The sequence below is a fragment of the Poecile atricapillus genome, chromosome 3 (genome assembly GCF_030490865.1).
Source record: "Poecile atricapillus isolate bPoeAtr1 chromosome 3, bPoeAtr1.hap1, whole genome shotgun sequence".
NCBI classification, from domain to species: Eukaryota; Metazoa; Chordata; class Aves; order Passeriformes; family Paridae; genus Poecile; species Poecile atricapillus.
In genome coordinates this window covers 40,113,598-40,136,191 of record NC_081251.1, presented here as the reverse complement: position 1 = coordinate 40,136,191, position 22,594 = coordinate 40,113,598, and the positions used below count along the sequence as shown (strand labels likewise).

The 22,594-nt window shown below is 36.9% G+C and overlaps 1 protein-coding gene across 2 annotated transcripts in view; it reads left to right on the top strand.

Annotated features, from left to right (window-relative positions):
* Positions 1–22,594, top strand: part of MMS22L (MMS22 like, DNA repair protein) — an 89,254-nt gene that overhangs the window by 44,197 nt on the left and 22,463 nt on the right. For both annotated transcript variants that reach the window (XM_058836764.1, XM_058836765.1), the window contains one exon: positions 20,051–20,241. In XM_058836764.1, coding sequence (XP_058692747.1) covers positions 20,051–20,241 — 191 coding nt within the window. The remainder of the gene's footprint in view (positions 1–20,050; positions 20,242–22,594) is intronic.

The window sequence follows — 22,594 nt, the reverse complement described above, 5'->3', positions numbered from 1 at the left end:
TCAAAAATTGAAGGTGTTCTTTTCTTGCAGCCAAGAAATTTTTGCTGTTTCCTTTCCTGAAAGAAAACCTTTGATGTGTGTACAGTCTGAACATTATGACAGAAAATACAGTAGATGTAGTCTGCCGTGAGCTTCATTGTCTTCTCCAAATTTAGAATGTGAGATAAGAAAATGGCATTAAGTTTCACCAGGGAAAGTTTTGATTGGATATTAGGAGAAAATTCTTCCTGGTTGTCAAGCACTGGAACAAGCTGCCCAGGAGGTATTTAAAGAAAGGAGATGTGGCACTTGAGGATATGGTTTAGTAGTGGACTTGGCAGTGCTGGCTTAATGTTTGGACTTGGTCATCTTAAATGTCTTTTCCAACCTAAAAGGCTCTGTGTTTCTGTGAGGATGTAAAACAGAATTTCATTTCATTAAAGTTCATTATGAAAGCATTTCCACTGCACCGCTGTGATACTGAACCTCTGGAATTTCTGATAGCTCAACCTGCCAAGATTTGAAGATTAAGTGTAGCATTGCTATTGTCTTGTACTAAAAGTTTGTCTTGCTCTTTTTTTTCCCTGTTCTCTCTTTTTCCTGCTCTTTCTTAAAACAGAGTAATTTCTGAAACTCTTCAGCAGTCCTATCTCCATGTAAATTAATACTGTAAATTGTGCTGCTAGTGAGGGTGGAGGGGAGTAGTAAGAGTGGGTGGGGGGAGAGAAGAATTAAAATCATTCCAATAAATGGTTTAATTTATGCCTCAGCAGTTAAGCATGCTCGTGGTTAACAGAAATACCCTTCAGCTACACAGGATTTGGGAGGGTTGGAGGGCACTCATTTGCACATAAATAGCCATTAACTGATAAATTCCCAGAGGTCTCCTGTTGCATGCTAGTGGTTCTGACCTACTTAGCTAGCTTAAATTTGTTTTACAGAATTATTATAATTCCATCCTTGGTACTTAAACTTTGTGATTAATGCATGCCTCACAATACAATTAAAGTATAATTACACAGTTTTACAGTTTGCTATCATGGTGTTATTATTATTACAAAGAGCTGGATTTTGCAAATATTAGAAGAATTAGAGTTCTGATACCCATCACTTTGCTGTTATTAAGTGATTATGTTAAATGGGACCCCTTTATGTCTGAAGAATGAAGTGGAGAGAGGGGAATCATTAACTAGCACATCAGATGGTTTCTGATTGAGGAAGAGATGTGTGGTACGTTTTTTACACATCTGTAGATGATAGGTGCAACTACCTTTTGTTCATCTCTGCCAGCTGCCTATGACATGCTCTGGCACATCTGTGCTGTAGTGCTTGAAAAAGTTTCATACTAAACATCTCTCTGTAATCAGTTAAAAATCATTTGCATGTGTTAAACTTTGATTTTATTGTACTTCATTGAATCTTTTTATTACAATAACTCTTTTTTATACTCTTACAAAAACATGAGCAGCCAGATACAGATGTTCAATAGATCTGTGCAGTATAGGGTAGGGTGTGCTTGCAAAGATGATGCACTATCTTTCTCTTGTGCTCGGTAAACTCAGAGCAGTTCTCTGTGAGAGCTTTCTGACTTTTCAGTTTGTGCTTAATGTTTATATTTGCGCTGAACGTTTATATTGGCTACAAATAACAGTAAGTCACAAACACTGTTATTTTTACCTTAATTGTAGGGGTTACCTGGCCTTCCTTATCTTTCAGACTGAATTTTTTTCTCTGGCTTCTACTCATTCCTGAAGGAGTGATCCAAGAATCAGTAATGTTACTTGTATATGACCTAAAAAGAATGCTGCTGTGGTGCATAATTTTTATTGCATCCATTTTCTTTTTTTTTTTTTTTTTCAATGCAGCTGTATCAGAAAATTTAAGTCTTTACATAAATGATTAATTTAATTAGTAATTAAAAGGACTGAAAAAAATTTAATAATATTTTCCTTATCCCATTTTAAGTAAAAAATCTAATTTTATTTTGTTTTTCTGTGAATATGTGCTATATTGCAGAGCTCACTGGTGGGAAATGGATCAGTTGATGCATTTTCTGAATTACACATTCGATTCTTCCAAAGCTCTAAGGTTATACTATTTTTTATCTATAATTGCAACTGGAGTGAAAACTCCAAATGTGATACAGAAATCAAATGTTGCACCCTCTAGTCTTTTTTGTTCCAGTGCCTTGGTTTTCATTTTTGCTTAGTTTAAAAAGACTTGTTGCTTATGTGGTTTTCCATTTTCCTAAGTTGTGCTATTCATTTCTTCAACAATGAAAATATTTCTTCTTTTTAATTCTAGAGAACACAAAGAGTAGAAGGCAAATAGAAATCTTTCTTAGAATTACTCCTTTCGCATCTGTATATTTTTGTCTATATTTATGCTGCTACAATGATATAAACTTTACTTTTGCTGTTATCATTTGAGCTCAGAAGACATTGGTCATTATTACTGATGCATGGAAGCATTCAAACAGGTAGTCAGTAATTATGCTTGGAAGAGTGTACTCTATTTCAAGGCTTCCTACTTGAATATTCGTAAATTGGTTTTATTTCTAGTCTTTTAAAAAAATACTGCATTGATGTGATTTAAATCATTTTCATGTGACATTGCAAAAATGCAAAGGTACATTACCAGAAAGAAATGGTCAGCAATAAGAGCTGTTTTGTGAAGTTGGCCTGCAACAGCTACAACACTATGTGGAGGAAAGTTATCCTGTAATAATAAGACTAATGAATTCAGAAATCCATTGATTGAACTGGCTCTGGGTAGATTATGTGCAGGCTTGCTTCAAGGAGGGGAATTTATGAAATGTTTGCTGCATCCAGCAAGCACTGCTGCTATAATACAGCTGCCTCCTCAGTGGTTTGCTTTGATCCTGTGGAATGAAAGGACAGGAGGATCAGCTCAGGTCTAAATGAGATTACAGCTGGTTCGGCAGCTTATCTGGTCTAATGCCAACTAGTGTGGCTTTGCACGTCCTAAGGGGTTTACAACAGAAACTGTTTATTGAGTATCATCGGTTTACTCAACACAAGCAGGCTAATCCTTCCCAGCCTCAGCATGTTGTAGGATTGTGTATGAGCCAAACCAAAAGCTGGTGCAGCCAGGGCCTCCAGAGCCCTTTGTCTCGCTTCATATTGATTTTTTTACCTGTGTTAAAGACAGTAAAAAATAAAACCAATAACCGGCCCTATTGTGAGCAAAAGGTTAATCTGACCTAAAAATCTTACAAAAGCATCTTTTAACCCTAGAAGGGATGGTAGCCTTTCTCAGACTTTTCACTCTAGGGATTTTCTAGTTTAGGGTTTTGAAGAGCAAAATAGGAAAAACAGCTTCAGTATTTAACTCTGTGTCTTGAATTTGTCTCTGAATTCTTTCAGCGGTTTAAAAGTTATTTGTGACAGTATTAACAATGTGTTGCCTACCTGTGGTAGGTGATACTGAGTGGCAAGGACATGCTGAACATAGGCAGGGTAGTAGGAGCTGCTAGGTGTCCCAGGGCTCATGCTGGTTTTTCACTATAATGGTTTTTATTTAAAAAACACCAGAAAACACCTTCAGCAGCTACTTTCTCAGTGAAAAAACAAATATTTTAAACCTGGCAACTGCATCTTAAGAAATGAAGTAACAAACAGGCACATAAAATCAGAACGTTTTAAAAAATTCTGTGCTGCTAGTTTTTAATCAGCATCCCTTTCTGTTTTGATATTAAATACAATAGAGAATTACAAATTCAGCACAATTTCATACAATCCTACTTTATTGAGCGTATTTTCTATCTGTGGTTTTTTGGAAGGCATACAGCATGTATCATTATAATGAAATGGTTTTCATAGTATAGAAGAATACTAGACTGAACTTCAGGAAGCCTTGAGTAGTAGCAATACATTTACACTGAAAAGAAACATAAGTTATTGAATCTACATTGTTGGACTTCTTATAAAATACTTTTTTTGCATACTGTCCATATTTTTGGGAGTTATTAAATTGGTTTTGCCATGATGCAGAAAAGAGAATCTGTTGGCACACCTATCTGTTGTCAACTGCATGTGACAGACTTAAGCTGGAAACTATTTGAAGGCTGTTGTTGTTCTGTGTAAAACAAAAGATGACAGTAACTTGAGGAATTATGAGTGGCTGTTTCCTGTTTACTTCACCTAATTGGAATGAATGTCTATTTAAGCTATATATAAAGGTGTTTTAAACATCTTTATATATAAAGATCTTTAAACAAAGATGTTACCATGGACACCAGGGAAGCATTAGGAGTGTTTTGTGGAGAAATTGCTAAAAATGTGAAAGATAAATGTGAACTTAAATAATACTTAAGCCTAATGGATAAGATGTGGACAAGTTTAAAATATAGTAATTGCTCATTTACTTCTATCAAATCTGGTTTGAAAGCAGTAGGTTGCTCTGATTTAGTATTACACTTCAGCATGTTTGAAGTTAAAAACTATTGTCGATGATTGCTTAAAGTCTGTTTGTTCAATCATTTAAACAGTGCAAATCACAGCATTTTGTCAGACTGTGAGAAGTTTTGCCTGGATAATGCTTCCTACACACACAGGTCACAAGATAAATTATGTGCACAGTTTTACAGCATAGCTGGTGCTGGAAGTTAAATGGATGCCCAGTGGTAGAACTTGTAAAACATCTTCCTGTTAACACTAGCAGGCAGAATTGGTATTGTTGATGGTACCTTTGATCTAATAAACTATCAGTTCTAACAGTGATTTTTTACTGTGTTTCAGAGGGGATGATGATATAAGATTAGCAAGCCTGCCATTCTTCCTGGATGACAGAAGATTAGCTCTACTGTCTGTATTACCCAGTGTTGAGAACCATGTCAGTACGGGATGTTTTGTACCCAAAATAATCAACTCTTCTAAAAGATATATTACACAAACAGCATCCTTTCCTGCAGCAGATACTCCATAAGGAACAAAATTGATTTTGCAGGAATGAATTGTTTTGGAATTTGGAAACAAGTTAGTTCATTATCTTGAGTACAAGTTTTCCTGCATTCCAAAATCTGTTTTCTCTCTTGAGAGGAAGATTTTACTAAACCACTTATAGTATATGACTCTGAGCAGCTTGCTAGAGAGTATCCATATGCATATAGGTTTTGGTTTTGGTTTTCTGCAAAGACAGCTAGAGAAGCTGGAGCAAGAGAGTTTCATTTTAGAAAAGAAAAACTTCATTTGAACTACACCTCCTCTCTGTGTTACAGTCTTGTTTTAAATTTAGAGTGTTTTGAAGTATTTTTCAGACTTCCTGCCTGAAAAATTAGTTGTGTGATAATACTAAGTGTTACAGGTGTAATGGTAAGATGGGTCTGCTACTGGAAATTATTTCAGAATGTCTGAAGAGATAACTATTGGTAGTAGTACTTTTAGTTGGTTTGTTTTCAGTATTTGGGTTTTAATATTTAATATTTTGATATTCTCCGCAAGACTTTGTGCAGTTTTCCTGTGAGTCTATTTCACATCTTCTGATCCCATCAGAAAATTTTAACTGAGATGGCACCGATTCAGCACCTGAATTTCTGCAGCCAGAATAACAATTTTACTAGTCTGTCTTTGCTACTTTGTGAAGTTTTGAGCCTGGTGAAGACCTGCTCAATGAGAGAAACTGCATTTCTAAAGCTGTGCTAGATAATGGAAGACATTGGAGAAGTTGTCCTCAGTGAATGTTGCACACAATTTGTTGAACTTGGAATTTTATTTTTTTTTAAAAAAATTATAGCATAGCTAAGAGGAATTTTAATGATTTTTTGCATAGCCATAATTTTACCATCATGTTTCTAAGATTGTAAACTTCCAAAATGATCTGTATTCTTTTGATATATTTGAATGAAACACTGTGAGCTTAACTTGAATACAGCATGTGGGTGTCTCTTCCCCAGTATGGGGAGTCCATCAGCACTGGGAGTTTGATTAACTACTTGGGTCTGAATTGTAAGAAATTATCTGTTTAGGGTACCTTTACCTTTAAGCTTTAATTTTCTTTTCAGCTATCTGCACTGTGTAAGAAATTACTTTTAAAAGTGTAAACAATAGTTTAGAGAAGAGATGAATCCGTCCTGTTGTTATAATTCACTGTCAGCTGCTTTTACGCTGATCTCAGAATCCCATGGAAGAGCTAAAGGCAAGATTTTGGAAATTACTATAGCTAAAATTGGATTTCAGTGCTGGCCTTTCAGAACTATTACTTGGCATTCCAGTCACACTGTATAGTTACTCTTTCTCATGATTTTTTTCTGAGAAAAAAAGACAGTAAGGAATTGGTAAAAAAGACCTAGCTTGTAAAAATACAGAAAATTTGTTGTATCTGAGTCTGGGCTATTGTGTAGCTATAGACAGTGACAATTCATTGCCCTACTGGTGTTCTACAAGAATATAGTTCAAATAAATTATACTATATAAGTAAGCAGCATATTGGGCTCCCAGTAAAACAAAAGCATTGAAATACTGATTTAAGTTGACCAGAGGATGAACAAGATGATTAGGGGGCAGGGGCAAATGCTCTTACAAGAAGAGACAGAGAAAGATGAGTTTTTCATCCTTAGGAAAAGAGAGTTTGGATGGGAGATGGTGGGTGGAAGGCATTTTATTGATTTGTAAAGGAGTCTAACAGGGGAAGCTTATGGATAAGATAGAATCAGACTCATCACAAAGGTGTGTATGGTTGTAGGAGTCAATGGACTGAGATTGTGAGGAAAGAAGTTTTTATTAGAAATAAGGGATAGAATTATCACAAACATTGGAACAAATTTCTAAGACAGGCTGTAGAATATCCATCCTTGGTTTATTGAAGATTGGCATTGCTTTGAGCCAAGGGTATACCTAGGGGGTCCCTTCCAAAAGTTTTTTTCTATGACTTCAGCTTTTAATAAGAAATGCACAAAACAAAACCAACAAGTGACAAAATACAAATGGAAATCCTGTTTCACATGTAATGTCTAGAGTATGATGAATTTTAGAAGTTCTGCTCAAATGGAAGAGTTTTATGAAAGATACCTATTTGCAATCTGCAGTTTGTCTGTTTATTAAGTAATATGACTTTAAAAAGCACTTGCTTCTGTCTTCAGCATTTCAGTTTCTCAGATAATCTGGCATTCTGATTCTCACTATAAATTATATTTGCATATGAGTCATTTTATAGTGATGTGGAAGGTTTTCATATACCTTCATCGGGCATTTCAGCAAGAAATGTGCCCTTGCCACCAAGAATCCTGGAGACATCCTGTACTACAGTAGGCAAAGCATTACCAGCTGGTCAGGGTGGGAATCCTTCCCCTCTGCTCATGGCAAGGCGGCAGCTGGGAGTGCTGTGTCCAGTTCTGGGTTACTCAATACAAGAGAGACATGGGCGTAATGGATAAGGTCCAGTGAAAGGCTATGAAGATTATTTGGGGACTGAAGCATCTAATGAGGAAAGGCTGAGAGAGCCAGGACAGTTCAGCCTAGACTGGACAAGGGGATTTTATCACTAAATAGAACTATCTGAGGGGAGGGTGCAAAGAGGACAAAGCCAGGCTAGTACTGGTGCCCAGTGACAAGACCAGAGGCACAGGGGGAGTCCCTCTGAACATCAGCAAACACTTATTTTCATTGTGAGGGTGACTGAGCACTGCTGCAGGCTGTCTAGGGACATTGTAGAATCTCCATACTTGAAACTATTCAAAAGCCATCTGGTTGTGGTTGTGGGCAGTCAGCTTTAACAAAGAGTTCCCTCAGAAGGTATTGATGGGGTTGAGTGGATCTTTCTTTTGATTATTTTGAAGAAAGATGCTCTTTAACAGGGAACAAATGGTGCTAAACTTATTAGCTGTGACCCTCAAGTCTTTGGTTGTAACTGTTCTACTGTGATGGCAAGAAGAATGAATCATGGTACCAGCAGTGATGTGTTGTCAAAGTATGAACTTTCTTTCCCTATATAGGGAATATTTCTTTCTGCTCCCTATGTAGCAGATATTTGCATTTGTGTTCATAATAAAGTCTGAACTTGAATAAATATAACCTAAAGTGATCTGGGCTCTCTGTTCTTTCAAATATAAAATAGTTTGGAAACAAAATTTCCCTTTAAAAAAAATGAAACAAAAAACTTTGGTCCCTGATAACTTAAAGTTACAGAAGTATAATGACAGTTTCTTAGTTCTCTAAGAAATATTTTAGATAAAAGATTACTATTGTTTTTTTAAACAAACAAATTGGCAAAATCTTTAAAACCAAAGGCTGAAGTGTCTCAGGGCAGATCACCAAATCTCCAATGATTTCTGTAAGCCTCCTCCTTCCCATCAGTGGTGAATGTGTGCTTTCTGTTTTCCTTTTAAACTCTAATTTTGTGAGCTGACAGGGAATTTATTGATGAATTTTGTCTTAATTTGACCAAAACTAATTGTAATGTTGCAAAAGATTTCTATTCAAAATAAGGCTTCTAAAAATTGAAATGCAGCTATTTTAAGTTCTGTGATATGGCAATGACTTATAAATATTAAACTTGGTTTAGGTAGGGACTTTTGCATGCATGTGAACTAAAAAAGGGGGAATACAACAGCCTAGAATAGTATCAATTCCAATGCAGCTTGTTAAAATTTTTTTTCTTTATTTTTTCTCTTTGTTCTTTCAGTGGATTAAAAATTTCTCTATCTAATCTATACTGAAAGTCTGCTTAGGGTAACTAAATGTCTTTTTTTCTCATTACTTTTTCTGTTGTTTCTTCAAAAGAACTGAGCAGGCACCTGTTCAAAGCAACAAGATGACTTCCAGTACCTTGAATAGTGCAGAATTTAGGAGAGACTGCTTGCCTGGAATCTGTGAATTGCTGAGCCCTTACGCTAAAATGAGTACCTGGACACTCCCTCCTAGGACTTCAGATTTTGGGACAGCAAAGGGTCACTTTGTTTGTGCATTCCAGCTTGTATTTTGCATTATGGACACAAAGGAAAAGGCAATCTTAGCATATGCCTGCATAGTACAGGGGAGAAGCTAGCATGGCTGAACACCACTGAAGGTAAAGAAGGAAAAAAAAAATGAAGGAAAATTGCAGATGGGCTCAAATCAGGTGTCTGTTTTTCCCAACTGTATTCCGCAAACTGAAATGTGAACTAGTTGCATGGAATTAACACAGATTGTGTTGTCTTTGCTGCTCTTGCAACCTTATCTTTTCTAAATGTGATTAGGAAAAGAAAACAGCTCTCTAACACAAATTTTCTAGGATGGCTGTGGCAGATGTAATATTCCCCCACAGCAGACCTAGACAAAGCAAGCTCAAGCTCTGTTGCTTGCATTTAAATTAAGGTCATAGCAACTTGTCTTTTCAGTGATGCAGTTAAACACACTAAGAAGGGTTAAGGAGAAGGTGCTAAGTAATATTCTGCAGCTTTGAATGTTTGGCTTTTCCATACCTTTGTGTTTTAGGGTTGTGTGTCTGTTCTTGTTAATATCTTTACTTTGTCTTTGAGAATGGTAAGGATGTTGGGGATTTCTTGTTCTCCCCGTGTATTTTAAGAGTATTACTGAGCGCACACAACATGCTGTCACAGTGAACACAGGGTTCTCTATTACTGTGCTTAGCTATAGAGAGGATTATATTAAACTCTGTAACCTTGCTGGAGCACCTCTGTACATTGCTGCTATATTGATAATCTTCACATGATTCAGTTGCAGTCAAAAATATTTTATTCACAGCATTAACACTTTCAATCCCAGTGAAGATTAGAATCTTTTATAACAGGAAATGAACCCCTCGATGGGCTGTTTTTCTAAATTTTTTAAATTTATTTATTAGTGTGGTCTTGCAACTATTGCCTCAGACATTTCTTCACTTAGGCATATAGAGGGAATAGTCATCAAGCCTAGCCATTCAAAAATGGGTAAAACAATTTATTGATGAGTGAATTAGTGGTTAACTAAGAGGCTCTTACACTGTTTAATTGTTTACAAAATAGTGAGTACTTCTGGAAAATATATGTGTTTTAAAATAAATACACAAGAACATTTTGAAGTCATTTAAAAAAACATTTCCTAGTGTTTCCCATCCACAAATTATCTGTGAATCAGTGGATTGAAGGAGCAACATAAGATTTGTTGACATTTTCTGTTGTTAATGCAGACCTTGTAATGAGCAGCTTTCCTCTAAAGTCTGATGTTAAATGGATAGAAAAATCATTGGAACTTATTGCCCCATCTTCAGTATTGTACATTATAAAATCAGAATTTTGGTGACATTAGTACTGCGTGTCTTTAAAGTAAAGAGGATCCAGTCAGTAGAAAAGAATTCCAAGTTTGATTTACTTTGATTGTATTATATGCTAGTTCTTTTCCAAATCCTTGCTGTTTCTTGTAATTTAATAGGAGTTGCTTCAGGTAGACTGCTGACCCATTTCTCCATTTATGTAAGACTTTCAGTAAGCAATCACTGGAAAGTTCTTATAAGTGTTTATATGGAGTATTCATTTGGATCTCATGATTATCGTTTCTTTGGCCTGCATCATTGCAAGTCTCACTGAGGATCCAAGTCTCTTCTGTTGTAAGTGCATGGGGTGAAGGTCACTGCAGGAAGAATGGGGTGAAAGAAATGCTATTATATAGTAGGGAGAGCTGGCTCTGCTTGACACTTCATTTGTGTGTTTTATTTTTTTTTTCCTTAGTTAAATTCTACAGAACTTGCTCTGTGTCCATTTTCCTCTTTGAAGGATATCCACATTTCTTCCTGCAATTTCATGAGTTTTAAAATACCATCTCTTTTATTCTTTTGTCGCTGTGAAGTCTGTAGGTGATAACTTGGGAACTTTCACTGCTCTTCAGTGATGGGTGGGAATATTCAGGGTAGTGCCACTTTGGCCTTTGTGCAACTTCTGCCATCCAGTAGGAAAAAAGTAAAGGAGTATATATGAATTACACCTAGACTTTGAGTCTTTGTCACACTGATGTATGGTTTCCTTCTAAAAGTCCAGAATGTGAATTCCCTAATAATATTTAACGTTTCAAGGGATAGCTGTGTTCAGAAATGTTGCAGCTTGACAAACTAACATCCCTTACTCTGAGTGCTTAGTTTGAGAACTTTGAAGAGGATTAGGTCATGGCTACTTTTGCCAGTTTTAGTGATTCCTTGATTGGGAAGATCATTTAATCAATGAGAACTTTTCTGGTTATATATCATAGCACATTACTGTTTCCATATTGCTGTGGAAAAAATGTCTTAAAAGCCTGAGACTTTCAGTTAAGTTGTTTTTCTGTGGTACATACTGTTTGCTCTTTTACATTCAAATCTAAATAATTCAGTGAAGAACATAAATCTAGCAAATTCCTCTGTATTAGTTTCAAAGAGCCCCATTTCTTGAATTGTATTTCTATAAAGAAGTAGCAGTTGTGTATTAAAAAATGTAGGAGCTTGGACTTAAATTTGAATAGTGTATATTTTCCATTTTTGTGTATTATGGGATCAGTTGCAATGATTGTTTCATGGGGAGTTTTTTGTTTGCTTTGTTTTGTCTTTAATATAACCTTAAAGTTGGAAAACTATGTAATCTAGTTTTGATTTACTTTTAATTTTATGTCAAAATGTAATCAATTGCTTTAAATTTATTTTTAATTGCAGAAAATGCATGAAACAAACAAAAAAATTAAACAAAAGCGTTAAAAAAATTTGCTTATGAGAATATTAAGAAAATCATAAGCACTAGATTTCCTATCTGTTGGAAGTATAATTCTTTAATTACTACATCTTGCATCATCTGTTCTAACACCCTCTCAGGTAATGTGAAAAAATATTATTGCTGTACTTCACTATAGCATTTAAAGGCATCTGAAACATTTTCTCCTCTCTTCCCTGTATTTTAGTGAATATTTCTAATAATGTGAATTTCTAAAATGAGAAATTAAATTTGGTCCTAGTCTTCAAATCAGTAGAAGGAAAAAAGTAGTAGTTTAAAGTGGTTAACTTCTTAAAATGTGTATATCTTCAAAGAGCTTGATATAATTTCCTGAATAGGTTTAGTTATGAGTAAGAATCATTTTGTTTAAGGCATTTTCTGTTGGTATTATTTAACTTGGGAAGGTGACCCTGAGCTAAATTGCAATGTGTAATTTGAATGCCCATGGGCTGCCCTTCATTGGCTTGATTGGGAGAGATTATCTGGATTTCTAATATACTTTAATTACTCTGCTTATATAAATTGTCACATTAGAATCTTCTTAACTGTTGAGTCTGTTCTGGCAATGATTCACTAACAATAGGAATATACTAGGCTCTTCCACTGAGATTTGAAGATTTATACCACCAATGAAAGAACTGGAATGGCTCTGTTTGAACCTACTGTATCTTGAGTAGGAAAGAGTGTTGTGATCTGCTTCTACCCAGGCAACGATTGATGTGTGGTAAATTGAAAGGATCTGTAGCCCTTTTTTATTTTGTTAAAAGGCATTTTTTCAGTTGAGGCAACACAATGCAAAGTATGTTTTAAGATGTTTGGGGGTGATGTATTCCTAATGTGCATGTGGCAAAAAAACCAAACAAACATAGTCTGAGTAGGAGTTTTGTGTGGAGGAAAATAGAGTATCTTTTAGCAATGGCTAGCTAAGGTTTACAGAGAAGCTGTAGTAATTGAAATTATAGAATGGGTCAGGTTGGAAGGGACCACAGTGGGGTCATCTGGTCCAACCTCCCTGCTCAAGCAGGATCATAGTAAAGCCTGTGGCACAGGATTGTGTGCAGACAGTTCTTGAATGTCCCCAGTGAGGGAGACTCCACAACCTCTCTGGGCAACCTGATCCAGTGCTCAGTCGCCCATACAATAAGGGAGTTCTTCCTCATGTTCAGGTGGAACTTCCTGTGCATCAGTTTCTACAGCATTGTGGTGATGTTGGCTTCTTTTGACCTTTTATTCCTGGCTCTCTCTCTGCCTGACAGCTCTGTTCAGCTGAACTTAAAGGTTACCAGCACTTGAAAGAACCCTGCTCTCAAATGGTGTAGGGGTCTCCCAAGGTACAATGATCTGATGACCTGCAGTAACAGGTCCAGCTCACCAGCAGCTCGTTTGACACATGCAGCATACGTGTCTTGTACAACAAACTGCTCTTGCCTCCTCTCTGGGATTTTGTCTCCTGTTAAGCTACGAAAAATGGAAAAGATTGAATCCAGCATGTGTCCGGTGGGCCCAGAGACATCTGATTTAATGTCATGCAAACAGAAATTCGTGTGTTTGGAACCACTTGTAGAGCCCAACTGCTGAAGATGTGTGCTTGAGTGTCTTGGGGTTTTGTTTTGTTGTTTGTCACTTAAACCACAGGAAGCAGCTGGAATGATTAAATATCTGCTCTCTAGTGGTTAGTATGTAATATTGGGAGAGAAGAGTGTCATGGTCTCCATTCCTTATTCTGGGATTTCACATTTTTATCCACTAACTGACTTAATTTAGAACTCACAATCAAGAGCAGAGCCCAAAATAGTATCAAAACTGGACCCAGCTGCCCTCTACCCTGATGCTGTGATTCATTGGTTGTTACATAAAGTGTATTCTGTGTCTGAAAATGCAGGTAGCTACTGCTGCACCTTATGCAACCTGGTTTTTTTGCGTTTTTTTTTTTTTTTTTTGTATGGATTAGTCATGCTCAAATTTCTGGGCCCCAGTAGACAGAGATTGTGAATCAGATGCTCAGCTTGAGGCTTTTGTGTAGATTAGTTGCAGGCACCTAAGGAACTTTTCTGGTCAAAAGAGGGTGATCTGACTAAGTGAGCAGTTTGGGAATTATTATTCAGGAGTCTGATATCTGTTTGTGCACTGCTTTTTAACCATTACATCCTTGTATCCGTTTGGATCTCATCCAGCATCTGAGACATCACTTTGTGTATGGCTCATGTTGTTCCTGATGAAGGCATGCTGTAACACTAATGGTGTCATGCAAGTCCGCTATAATGAATTTAAATACCATGGGTGAATTGAAGCATTTGATAAACATCCTATATATTTGAGTTCTGAGAAACATCCCTCTTCCCTTGTTAGCCCTCCCTACTCCATTGCATAAGTCAGTAATAATCATTCCCATTCATAACCAGACATGTTATTTGGACTTCCTTTTTTGAGTAAACATTTAAACAAATGGTTTATTGAAGCAAATTAAAATGAAGGGAGAACACTAAAACATCATTTAATAAATACTGAATTGATAGGGGTATGTTGATGTTTGCTAATATTGTCATGATTTTTCCAGTTCTGCTTTTATACACTCTGCTGTACAGCAGTACAGCTCTGTGGTGGTGCTATTGTTATGGCTTACACAGTGCTGACACATTATAAACTGTGAGATCTTTTTCCAAATGCTTGTTTTAGTGGATGGGAAAAAATTATTTTTGGTCTTAAGTTTCTCATCTTGCTTAGCTTTTTGAAATGTAGTTTTTAATTCCAAAAATGTAGGTGAAAATTCTGTGCACTTTGAGTTCTTACTGCAGTCATACTAGTCTCAATATACTGGGTGCTATATAAAGGGGTACAAAAAATAAATGGTATCCCAGAGAGCTTAGAAACGCATTTAAAAGAAGGCTTGAATGTTTGAATCATACTTGGGTAGAATTTAGTCACCTTCCTTCATGCATGTCTCACTGAAACAGACTGAATGTGGAAGTATCTGACAGTGTTGTAGGTGACTCTGTTTTAAGCACCCAGCTTCCCTAGGTACCAAAACGTGTGCCCAGAGACATTAAGGCTATTTAGCATCCAGCTTGGGCACTTTGAGGCCATAAAGTAGATGTTCTAGCACTTAAAATTCTTGTAAGCATGCTGTCGGTGTCCTTACTAAACATGCTGATAACCAGGAGCTCAGTGCAAAGTTCTGCCACTTGGCACACCTGCATTCATAACGGGCGAAGAGAAAGGAGGCTCACCTTTACACACATTAGGTCAGTGTCACATCATTCACCAGTGAAAAGAAAGCCAAAAGCCTTTATCATGAGATGCCTGAAACCCACATCTGCGAGTTGCCACCACTCTAAGCTGCACCACCATGCAGTTAGTGTGCATTTTCTGTGAATCCAGATCCATTTCTTTTGCATGAATATGCATTTTTAAGAGGTAGGATCATACAGGTTGTTACTTGTATCTTGGCACAGTGCTATGATACTGGATTGAAAGCAGACTTGAACCTATGTGCAACCATTTTGGTTTTGCCTTTGTGAGTGCCGGTACTACAGTTCAGACAGAAACTAGCTTTTCTTTTTTAGTGTTTTAAAAAATTCTGTATAAAAGTATTTAACTCTCTCTAAAAGTGTGTTTTCCATTACACTTTGTATGATATTTTATGGTATTGGAAGTGGTTGTGATTCAGAAATGTTACGTATTTAGTGTTAACTGCATATTTGAAGCGGAGACAAAAAATAAATAAAAGCCTATGAACTAATTATTAAGTAGAAGTAGTTGAACAGTGAGTTTGTCGTCATGGGAGTTGGTATCCATAGAGATCAATGAAATAAGTGCTAAAGTTGTGATTTTCTATAATAGGTATGACATATGACAAATGACATAATAGTCAACTTAGTTAAATACTCATACTGGATTTTCAAAGGCATATGGGAGGGTACACAAGGAACTTTTTCAGCTTAATCTTGGCTAGATTTAGTTGCTGGAAATGTGTGTGGCTTCTGCTGAAACCTTGCATGCAGTTCTGGTCACCATAACCAGCAGTTCTGGTGGCATGGCAGGAAGAAATTAGTAGATGTATTAAAGAAGTATTGGTGTTTTATGCCATTTGAAGAAAGTGAAATAGAATGAGTAGTTTTTAAGTAATTCTGCAATGCTGTTTGCTAAATATTGTTTGGTTGCAAAAAGCTGCATGTACTGCTTGTCAGAGACTGGATATTTCATGTCTTGAAACATCTTGGAATTCCAGTATCTGTGTCTGGTGGGAGGGGCAGGCCAGGCTTTGCTAAAGGTGAGGCAGTGCCCTGCTCCACCCCCAGGCCCTCCCCAAGCCCTGGTTGAGCTGTCAATCATAGCATCATCTGGGGACCTGAGTAGAGGATAGATATGGACCTGTTGGAGCAAGGGCAGAGGAGGCCATGAAGCTGACAAGAGGACTGGAGCCTACAAAGGCCTCCCCTACAAAGGCTGAACAAGTTGGGGCTGTTCAGCCTGGAGAAGAGAAGGTTGTGTGGAGACCTCATGGCAACCTTCCAGAATCTGAAGGGGCCTACAGGGAAGTCAGAGATGGACTCTGCACCAGAAACTGTTGTGATAGGACAAGGAGGAATGGGTAAAAGCTGAAAGAGGGGAAATGCAGATTACCTATTACGAAGAAATTCTTTACTGTGAGGGTGGTGAGATGTGGCAAAGGTTGCCCAGAAAAGTGGATGCCACACAAGTATTCAAGGCCAGGTTGTATAGGACTTTGAGCAACCTGGTCTAGTGGGAGATGTCCCTGTCCATGGAGGGATGTGAGAAATGGGTCAACTTTAATGTTCCTGCCAACTGAAACAATTCTACGATTCTGTGAACTGTGTTGATAATCTTAATGCTATAAAAGAGGGAGAATGTTGGGAAGGGAAATCTCAAAATTTAGGTATTGTGCAAGTTCTGTTGACTTACAAAGGGCACAAAGCACTTACTACATCTCTTTGAATCTGATTGTGATGGTGCTTTGCTTCCTTTTGCTTTGTCTGAATTTTTCTGGAAATAACTTATGACTGCACTTGAAATTCTATTCAAGACCATTTACCATTTTAGAAATACTCATGTATCTCTTCCCAATCTCCCTCGTTTTATTCGAGTGTGTTCATCCTTCAGGTGGTTTTTAATTATTTATTTGTTTCAACATCAAAAGGTCATTCAGGTCCTTTAAAAATACTTTCTTGAGCTTAATCTTGGCTGTACTGGGCAGCTGAGATTTGTAGATGCTATGGCTTGCCTGCCTTGGACTGGGAGTTGAGGAGCTGGGGATACTGTCTGTGGAGAAACCAGTACCTGTATTCATAGCCTGTGAGACCCTGAGGGTTGTAGCCCCTAGCAATACTGGTAGGAGAAAAGTCTTCTCTTATGTTGAGGAGTTCTGAACCCTTGTAGATCAAATTAAATGACTTTGCATTATGTCTGGATGCTATTATGCAGCCAGTGCAGATTATAGACTAGTAGTGACTTGAAAGTTTCCATTTTATAGGCAGGCTGATGAGTTTTGTGTTTTACTCTTCTGGCTTGACCTAAAGTTTGGCTCTGCTTTAGTAATGCAGGCTTGCAAGGGCATATTTTATGATTACAGTATTCACATCCAGATAAATGGCCTTACCCTAGGTGTAGGATACAGAAAATAATCCTGCATGCTGCCATTATACCTACACATCCAGCACAATACTCATTCAGGTAGCACAAACATTCCCTTCTTTAATAAACCCAGGGTTTATTTGATCTGATGGCAAAATGAAAAAAAAAACAACCCCACATCTTTTTTTAAAGAAATATGAAATTCATTATTTAAAAGAAGTAAAAACCACACCAAATTATTACCAATGTAATAAGTCAACTGGTGGTTCCAGAGTTCTTAACAGAACAGAAAATTAAATGTATAAAGTTTTAGAAATTAAGTGATGTTTGATGGTATGCTTGTCTACTGTTAGAAAAAAATAGAAACCTGAATAAAAAGTAAAATTGCATTTATTCATATTTTTGTAGAGTTAAAAAAATGTGCTAGTTGGTAGAAGTAGCTGGCTACATCAGCTGCAGCATATATTGATGCCACATCGATTCCAAGCATTTACCTTATTGCCAGCATTTGTGTAGGTTACTATGAATAAACATAAATACTGATTTGTACGTGTTGCCCTTCCACTGACACAGAGATATATTACCTTACTTTGGAAGTCTGTACACCCTTCTACTTTGCATAGATGGCTAAAGGAGATGCAAGGCACCCGTCTTTGGAGAGGCAATTTAGAGGAGAGAAAAAGGTCTTTGTGCAATTTTACAGCATAGTCTGGGTATAAGTAGGGCAGAATTTGGTCCCAGAAGTTTTATTCTCTGCCTTATGAGGCATCATGCTTTCCTTTCCTAACAAAATAGAACAGAAAAGCCCTCTTTTTTACTGTTAAACTTTTTGTAATAGGCAAAAATAATTTTTAAACTTTTGTCTTTAGCCTTGCTTTTACCTTTCCATCATTTGACCTCTAGACCTCACTGTTTCTGCACCCTTCTCTTTGTCCTTTTTTTATAAGGGGATGCTCCCAAAGAAGTGTTGCTTGACTTTTTATGCTAATCTTGCTTCTATTTCAGTTCATGTTGACTTGGAGAATATGCCTTGTAAATAGGAATACCAACTGACATACTGAATATAATCCTCAGTTTCTAAGCATTGATTGTTTTCACAGCATCCTTAAAGGGTAAGCTGTCTCACTATCCAAATATCATGGCTGGGAAACTGAGGCTAACAAAGGCTGTATGATTTATGTGAAGCCACAGAGGGAATAAATGTTGGGTTTAGAATTCCTGGCTTCTGTTCCTGTGTTTGGACTCATGCCATCTCTCAAAGAAATCCTTGATTCCTCCTAATGCTGCATACCTTTCCTTGTCTGTTAAATGTAGCCATTCGAAAAGTAGCTGGTACTCAGTTTTCTCTGTCTGTCCTATTGAAACTAATGAATGCCTGCAGGCAGGCATAAGGTATCGTTACCTTTGACAGCCAGTATGTTTTATGTTTTAAATTATGTGTTGGGCAGAATTTTTGGATACTAATTTGATATAATGAGATGCGCTTCTAATATCAACCGTAGTACGGGAAGGCCTTGCAGCCAACCTACTCTTTATTTAAAATTATTCCATTTCAGATGTCCTAATGAGTGCTGTGAGTTGTGTAATTCTTTCATAATTTTCCTCTGTTCCCAGAAGGGAGCTAGGAGCTGGAGTTTTTCTATTTTTATTTTGGTGTATTTCAAATTAGGGTAAGCATAAAATAAAGATCTAGGGGAAGATTTTTGTGAAAACAGTTGCTGTTGTGAGAATGGCAAGTTAAGAAAAAAACATTGTAGTCTAGAAGTGTTAGTGTTAAGGCAATTCTCGATGCCTCTGCGGTTTGCCATTATCTTATAAATATCTCGACTCTGACTTTACAGTGCTGTTTATAGAATTTAATAAAGCAAATGTAATAATGCTGCCTGTGCTTTAATGCACAATCTCAATTGGGTTGACCAGAAGATAAATAGGAACAGGAATGATAGTGCGTTCCTACAGATTGTTTTTAATAAGCATGTTATTTAGTTGATCAGCCCGCTACTGAAATGCCTCCTATCCTGCTCTACCAGACAAATTTATTAATGTGTCGTCCCCCCCCCCCCATTTCTCAGAGAACACTGATTCCCTGCAGACATATCTCTATTAAACCTCTAGAAAGTCACAACTTCCAAATTAGATTAAGTAGCAGGAATGGTACTAGAAGAATCAAAGAAAATTGAGTGTGTTATTGAATTCATGCCACATTGTCTGAGGAAGAGATGGGTGTTATGTGTAGTGGTAACTTTTGTCTTTACTGTACTAACAAAGCTGTGGGCATTGCTGTCAAACCTAATAGTCTGCGATGCATCAGGATAAAATGAATCTTTTATCTAAACTCGTACCTAGTGAGATTTTACAAGTGAGCAGTAGATTTCAGAAAGAAGCTTTACAATTGATCAAAATCATTTCCCATTATTTACTGTACACAACTCTATCCTAAAAATCCCAGTGACAAAAATTTCAAAGAAGCACCTGGTTTTGGATTGGAAGCAGACTTGCTTGTCATGCTAACAGTTGCAAAATGCAGATATTAATTTTAAAGCTGCCAATTTCTCATTTTGATCTGACATATTAAAAAGCATATAATTAATGGTTGACATTAGTAATTAACATTAACTTTATGGTGCTTAATATGCCATCATTCATCCATCAAATAACTGGTATGCATAATGTCTTTGCATAAAGGTTTTAATTACTCAAAATGATCCTTCAGTTCTCAGACTCTACGGTTTAAAGTAGCTGTAAATGCGTTTTTAAAAGATGTGAATTTTTTATTTATTGAACATAAACATTGTTTTTGATTCTCCCTAGGAGCATGCATGAGCGTGTAAGCCAGGGACTTCAACTAGGAAACGCAGCCCCAGATGCACAGCTTCCATTACTGGCTAAAGAGCACCACCTTGCTGTCGCCAGTGCTCTCTGGAGAAATTTCTTTCCCTACTTGAAGAGCCAGAGAATGTCACAGACGCCGCCTTCCCCACAGCTTGCTGATACAGCTGCAGGTTAGCACTGACCCTGCCTGCGACCTGCTGCATTCGGTGCTATTTACTGGGTCACAAACTTTCCAGGAGTTTGTACTTTGGGATATTTCTCCTTCCATGTAGTAACTTAAGTATGTATAAATGCAAAAGGGATCTGTGCTAAATGTTTTGACACAAAGAAATATTGTAATGTTGAATTCCTTAATAGGGTACAAACACATTAAGAATGCCAAAGGGGTTTGAAGCTATACCAACCTGACTTCTTTTGCACTACTAGTCATAGATTATAATCAACATGCTAGTGTTATACAATATAAATAAGAATACTGTTTTTCATTATATTCAGAATTTACTTGCTTTTGTAGAAGTTTATTTGTGTTGAACTGTTCATAATGGTTGAGATTTAGACTAAATTTTTTAAAATATTTTTCATTTGAAAGCAATTTTTAAAAGGTTGCTTACTTGAACGTTGCTTTTTGCTAAACCCTTATGTTCATGGTCATAAAACTGTTTCATAATTCATTCTAATTATTTGTCTTGCTTTACACTGAAGGCTTTTAATCTTGAAGTACAGCATTCCGTATGTGTGTGAACTCCACATGCGACGAGCCAGCTTGGCAGTGAATAGAAAGATATCCCAGTTTGATCTTTCACATCAGTAGCTAACATGATATTCTGTAGTTACAATGAAATCTTGTATCCAGTTAACTAAAATTCAGATGAGTGAAACATAAAATATTTTTTCCCATCATGATATGAATTAGATAAAGTTACAAGCTCGGGAGTACTGAGTTGGTAATAGAAAAGCTATTTGAAGCAGCTCTGTGGTAGTTAGGAGGCAGCATTAATGAAAGAGGCAGTGTGCAACAGTAGTGGTCTCACACAGCTGAAACATGTGTGAGAAACAGCAATACAAATCAAAGGAGGAGGTTGTTAATGTCAAAACTTTCATTCATTTCCTACAGTGACATAGATTTTTTTTTTATTTTATACTAGCACAGTGAAATAGCAAGAGCAGCAAGCTATTATAAACTCCTCCGAGAAGGAGGGGAGTGCAGTTGTGACCTGCTTTATAGAGATGTGTTAGGTAGCACTACAGAGACAGGCAAACCTTTCCCACGCTGTTTGAGCTCCTTGCCTTAAGGTTGCAGCCCAGAGGAGAGAGCATCTGTCACAGCTCTCCTGCTCCCCCTGCCAGGCAAACAGCCTGGGCCTCACACCTCTGTTCTGCCTCCCATTTCTCCCCAACCTCTGTTATGGCTCATGCTACAGAAACGAGGTGATAATCTGGAAGAAGGATGGCACAAATTGTTTCCTCACCTAAAGCAGAGTGGGACTCTGTATGACCTTGTTGTTTGTTCTAAGGCACGTAAGAAAATGGGAAGTCCTTCGTGGCTTAAGATAGTCTGTCCCTGTACTGTTAATTAAAACAATTTTATTGTAGTTTCTGAAAACTAGCCTTTTCTGTCTAATTAAAAGTCAGTTTATCAATGCATGCAGGTTTATATTTATTTGAGCTGGAGAATTTGGGAACTAATGAGCCCCTTTTTCATTTCCCTCCAAAGTCAGGTTTCCTGACTCATTTGATGCTTCTCATTTCCTATAACCCAATAAGTGCTCAGCATTTAAGATTACATCTAATTTCTGAGTTTTAATGCACTTGTGATTTGCAATATTAAGAATGCATTATATTTTTTATTCTGGTAATGTTGGATATAGATTCTACAGTAGAATTAACAGAAACAGCAAAAGGTTATGCTTCATTAACAAAATTTTGCACAAAGTACTGTCCCAGTTTCTAGATCTGCAGCAGTTATATGGAGATCCTTTTCAAGAGTAAATTTTTTTCTGTAGCGCTTTATTTATTCGGTAACTTCTGATACATGAAAGTCTTCTAAAAATAGAGAGGTACCAGCTTTTTACTGAGTGAATTCTTTACAGATACAGTTTTTCACTGTGAGAAGTGTGTAAAAACAACAAAACAAATAAATAAAACTCATCCTCATAAAGCACAGTAATACTTAAGTGTACAGGGCAAGATAGAGAGGATGGAAGTAAAAAAAAAAAGAAGGGAAGTCAGGAAGATGAAGAAGCAGGTTTTAAGACATTGCAGAGGTGGTAAAACTATGCCTTCAGGATTTATAAACTGTGGTTTTGTGAATCTGTTTTAAACTGCGTATGTTAGGATCCATTTTTCCTCCTTTGTAGTCCATGTATCTTGTTGATTTACAGATTGCTTGGGATAGAGACTACATTTTTAACATGGGTAAAAACAATTGCTGTTAGAACAGTTGCCCAGTTTTAATTGAGATTTCTGATACATCTGGACTGCACATCAGTAATTGTAGTTAATTTTCAGTACTTTTTGTGGAAT